General features: G+C 42.8%; 1 protein-coding gene across 1 annotated transcript in view; it reads right to left on the reverse strand.

The window, feature by feature from the left end:
• Window positions 1-5,536, reverse strand: part of DEPDC5 (DEP domain containing 5, GATOR1 subcomplex subunit) — a 171,605-nt gene that overhangs the window by 135,581 nt on the left and 30,488 nt on the right. Inside the window, exons 9-11 of the mRNA XM_017499506.2 lie at window positions 4,741-4,853; window positions 3,438-3,507; window positions 2,717-2,789 (exon numbers count right to left, since the gene is read on the reverse strand). Coding sequence (XP_017354995.2) covers window positions 2,717-2,789; window positions 3,438-3,507; window positions 4,741-4,853 — 256 coding nt within the window. The remainder of the gene's footprint in view (window positions 1-2,716; window positions 2,790-3,437; window positions 3,508-4,740; window positions 4,854-5,536) is intronic.

Consider the following 5,536-nt stretch of genomic DNA (forward strand, 5'->3'; position numbering starts at 1 on the left):
AGCTACTAGAAAAACAGAATATTCTACTTTAATGGTTTTGGAGGGTACATGGGCTGTAAAAAATAGAAAGCATTTAAAAAATAGACTATCAAAATCAGAAAAATAAAACAACAAAAAAAAGATAAAACAACAACAACAAAAAAACAGTTCTTTGACCCAATAGCTCCATTTCTGGTAATTTATCCTAAAAACTAAGGATATGCTTAAAAACTTATCTGTAAGAATGTTCACTGGTGATACTATTGAGAATAGCAAAAAGCTGAAAGTCACCTTAGTTTTCAACAATAGTAACCCAATGTAATTTCTATGTAGAAATAAAAAATGATACTGGAAGTAGTTGTGTTTAACATGGATTAGGATTTGTGATACAAAAAGTAGAAAATAAAAGTTTAAAACATGTAAAAAGAGAACCTCATCAGCCAGGTGCAGTGGGTCATGGTTATAACCCCAGCATTTTGGGAGGTCCAGGCAGGCGGACTAATTCACTGAGTTAGAGGTATGCAGAATTCATCTGCATAATGGGATGTGTGGAGGTGTCAATACAGACAATCGCCCATCACTTTTTTTTTTTTGGAGAGGGAGTTTCGCTCTTGTTACCCATGCTGGAGTGCAATGGCGCGATCTCGGCTCACCGCAACCTCCGCCTCCTGGGTTCAGGCAATTCTCCTGCCTCAGCCTCTGGAGTAGCTGGGGTTACAGGCACGCACCACCATGCCCAGCTAATTTTTCGTATTTTCAGTAGAGACGGGGTTTCACCATGTTGACCAGTATGGTCTCGATCTCTTGACCTCGTGATCCACCCGCCTCGGCCTCCCAAAGTGCTGGGATTACAGGTGTGAGCCACCGCGCCCGACATCACTTTCATAAAATTCACCAAGTGGTACAGGATCCAACAGAAGATCAACAAATAATTTAAAGTACAATCAGGGCCGGGTGCGGTGGCTCACGCCTATAATCCCAGCACTTTGGGAGGCCAAGGTGGGCGGATCACCTGAGGTCAAGTGTTCAAGACCAGCCTGGCCAACATGGAGACCCCACCTCTAAAAAAAAAAAAAATTAAAAATAAATAAAGTATAATCAGTATGAGGCTGAGGAATACAGTGGTCAAAAAGCAGAGACTCTGAACTAGATTGACTGTGTCAGGCCTATGTTCCACCACTCAATGTTTTGTGGACTTTGAATAAGTTACCGAAACTCTGTGTCCAAGTTTCCACATACGTAAAATGGGTAACAGTATATATCCCACAGGAATGCTATAATATTTAAATAAATCAAGTCATGTAAAGTGCTTAAAAGAGTACCCCATTCATGATAAGTCCTGAAAAAACGATAACTATTACTATCTGATAATCATCTAAATAAGGTAGCGGTGTCGGCCAGGCATGGTGGCTCCTGCCTGTAATCCCAGCACTTTGGGAGGCCAAGGTGGGCCTATCACCTGAGGTCAGGAGTTTGAGACCAGCCGGGCCAACAAGGCAAAACCCCGTCTCTACTAAAAATACCAAAAAGTTAGCCAGGCATGGTGGCGGGCACCTGTAGTCCCAGCTACTCAGGAGACTGAGACACGAGAGTCACTTGAACCTGGGAGGTGGAGTTCGCAGTGAGCTAAGATTGCACCACTGCATTCCAGCCTGGGGGACAGAGTGAAACTGTGTCTAAAAATAATAATAATAATAATAATGTTAAACATGAAAATGATACAATAGTCAGATATAAAAATGCCATTTTTGAATATGTATAGGGATAAAATGTTATATTGATAATTAGTCAGTGGAACTGAAAAATCCAGATGAATCAAATATGGCAAAATAATAATTTAACTTCAGGTATTGGGTATATGGGCTCATTATATTATTTGCTCTTCTTTTCTGCATATCAAAATCTTTAACAATAAAACATTTAGACAGTCTACATGCAATGTGGTATCTTGGATTGCAGACAGCAAGTATACGAGTGCCAAAATCTGAAAAATGTCTAAATTTACTTAATAGCAATGTACCAATGTTAACCTAGTTTTGACAAACGTAACTTGGTTATGAAATGTTAACGTTAGAGGAAACAGAGCAAAGAATATACAGGAACTCTGCTATCTTTGAAGCTTCTCTGTAAATCTAAAATTATTTCAAAATTAAAAGGTTTATTTATTATTATTATTTTTTTTGGAGACAGGGTCTCACTCTTACCCAGGTTGGTGTGCAGTGGTGTGATCTCAGCTTACTGCAACCTCCATCTCCCAGGCTCAAGTGATCCTCCTACCCTCAGCCTCCCAAATAGCTGGGACCACAGGCTGCTAATTTTTTGCATTTTTGGTAGAGACGGGACTTTGCCATGTTGCCCAGAATGATTTTTTTGTTTTTGTTTTTTCTTCTTGAGATGGAGTTTCACTCTTGTTGCCTAGGCTAGAGTACAATGGCTCGATCTCAGCTCACCACAACAACTGCCTCCTGGGTTCAAGCTATTCTCCTGCCTCAGCCTCCCGAGTAGCTGACATTACAAGCATGTGCCACCACATCCAGCTAATTTTGTATTTTTAGTAGAGACGGGGTTTCTCCATGTTGGTCAGGCTGGTCTCAAACTCCTGACCTCTGCCTGCCTCAGCCTCCCAAAATGCTGGGATTACAGGCGTGAGCCACCGCACCCAGCCTGACTTTTTTTCAAGTTAGGAAAGAAACAACCAATAAATAAATAAAAGGTATAGCAAAGCACCCAAACACACTTGTAAAAGTCTTCATAGAATCTCCCTTTGTGATCCTGTCGAATTGAGGCTCGGTTTATTTCAGGAAATTCATCTGAAATAGAGAAAATGGAGTATGTAGTTCAGGTTGAGAAGAAAAATTCAGTTTTTTCAGCTTCCTCTTCTCGATTAAAGATTTACATCACAAAAAAATAAAGATAACTGTTTATCTTTTTTTTTTTTTTTTTTTTTTTCAAGACAAGGTCTGGCACTGTCACCCAGGCTGCAGTGCAGTGGTGAGACAGATCTTAGCTCACTGCAACTGCTGCTCCCTGAGTTCAAATGATTCTCCTGCCTCAGCCTCCCAGGTAGCTGGGACTACAGACACATGCCACTACACCCAGATAATTTTTGTATTTTTAGTAGAGACGGGGTTGTACCACGTTGGCCAGGCTGATCTTCAACTCCTGACCTCAGGTTATCTGCCCACCTCAGTCTCCCAAAGTTCTGGGATTACAGGTGTGAGCCACTGTGCCCAGCCAACTGTCTATCTATTAAGTTGGATTTAGGATGAATCACGGCCCACAGCCCCCTTGCATCCACTAATTGACTGTGCTACTTTCCCTTTTACCCTGTCCTCATAACAGAAAAGATGGGAATGGCAGAAAAGTACAATAAGAAAACAAAATGAAAGAAAATGGTTGCGGTGTGGATGCGGGAAGCGTAACAAAATAACAATTGTAGGAGAGAAAGAGTCACTCACCAACAGATTTTGCATCATAGAAAGTTCTAGAAAACAGGACCACTGTCACTTCATGACTACAGTTCTTCTCCTAAGCATGAACAGAGAAAAACAGGGTTGAAATTTGTTTGATTTACTTCACTATGAAGCAGCCTGCAGGCACATAATATTCTTTTCTTTTTTTTTTTTTTTTTTGAGGCAGGGTCTTCCTCAGTTGTCCAGGCTGGAGTGCAGTGTTATGATCTCAGCTCACTGCAGCCTCCACCTCCTAGGTTTAAGCAATTCTCCTCCCTCAGCCTCCAGAGTAGCTGGGATTATAGTGTGCACCACCATGCCAGGCTAATTTTTGTATTTTCAGTAGAGACAGGGTTTCACCATGTTGGCCAGTCTGATCTCGAACTCCTGGCCTCAAGTGATCAGCCTGCCTTGGCCTCCCAAAGTGCTGGGATTACAGGCGTGAGGCTCAGCTGCATACAGTATTCTTAATCCTAGGCAGTTCAGCAGCAGTGCACAGTATTGAATAGCTTCATGTAATTATAGGCTGCACAGTGCAGGGGACACAGCACTGCTTGGAGTCAGAAGACGTAAATGGAGTCCTGGCCCTAAAACTTACCACTATGTAACCTTGGGGAAGTTACCTTAAGTGCCAGGAATGTGGAAAGTGATTGGAAAACTGCAAATCAGCAGTAGTAATAGTCCCCGTTTCCCAGTTCCCAGGTAGCTGAGACTACGGGCACCCTGAAACCACAGGCACATGTCACCAGGCACATGTCACCAGGCCCAGATAATTTTTGCATTTTTTTGTAGAAATAGGGTTTCAGCTAGGTATGGTGGCTTATGCCAGTATTCCCAGCACTTTGAGAGGCTGAAATGGGTGGATCACCTGAGGTCAGGAGTTTGAAACCAGCCTGGCCAACATGGCGAAACCCCACCTCCACTAAAAACACAAAAATTAGCTAGGCATGGTGGCACATGCCTTAGTCCCAGCTATTTCGGAGGCTGAGGCAGAAGAATCACTTGAACCTGGGAGGTGGAGACTGCAGTGAGCCAAGACTGTGCCACTGCACTCTAGCCTGGATGACAGAGCAAGACTCCATCTCAGAAAAAAAGAAAACAAAAAAGAAAAGGAGAGATAGGGTTTCACCATATTGCCCAGGCTGGGCTCAAGTGATCCACGTGCCTTGGCAAAAGTGCTGGGATTACAGGCATAAGCCACAATGCCCAGCCTACAGTGTTTTTTAAATTCTGCACAACTCTGGTTTAGGGAATGAGAACAGCACCCATGGTGATGAATTTAAGAATCAAAGACATTCCCACACCCTACCACTGCTATAGGATGGGGGTGGTGGTTTGCTCCAGACTCAGTGGTATAAGCCAAGGCAAAGAACTCCCTTTGGACAGGGATGAGGACTAATGAAATAAACATCTCCATGGAGTCTGGAGAAAAACAGCCCGGAAGCAGGGTGTTTATGGATGAACATGAAAAGTGGCTTGCACCAGTGAGCTTGTAAGCTCAGTTTCAGTTCTTCCTGGGTCTTTCAAGACAACAACCTATACTGACCAACCCCATCTTTATCCCAAGTACACTTAATGACTACAGAATTCAACACTCACTATATAAGGCACATAATATAAGGCACATTATATGCCACCTTATATTCTTTCATGGATGTACCTCAAGTGAACAGAAATTCCTAAATACAAGCCACAGTACCAAGAGCAGAGTGCCAGAAAACAACAGACCTTCACGGACAACCAGTTAATTCACTGGACTCCAAGATCTCCAAACTCAGCACCCTGATCTAATTTTAGTGCAAGTGATACACAGGAAAAACGCTTCACAATGGGCTGATGTGGGCATGAGTGTCTCAACCCATAAATGGTGCGGAAAGAGGAACTAGTATTATCTCCATTTTGCAGTTAAAGAAATGGAGCCTCAGAGCCTAACTCTTGGATATCAAAAAGCTTATCAGCCAGGTATGGTGGCCTGCGCCTGTAGTCCCAACTACTGAGGAGGATGAAGTGAGAGGATCACTAGAGCCCAGGAGTTCAACGCCAGCCTGAGCAGCATAGCAAGACCCTGTCTCCTAATTTAACAAAAAAAAAAAAAAAGCAAGCTA

This window comes from Cebus imitator, unplaced genomic scaffold (genome assembly GCF_001604975.1).
Source record: "Cebus imitator isolate Cc_AM_T3 unplaced genomic scaffold, Cebus_imitator-1.0 Scaffold258, whole genome shotgun sequence".
NCBI lineage: Eukaryota > Metazoa > Chordata > Mammalia > Primates > Cebidae > Cebus > Cebus imitator.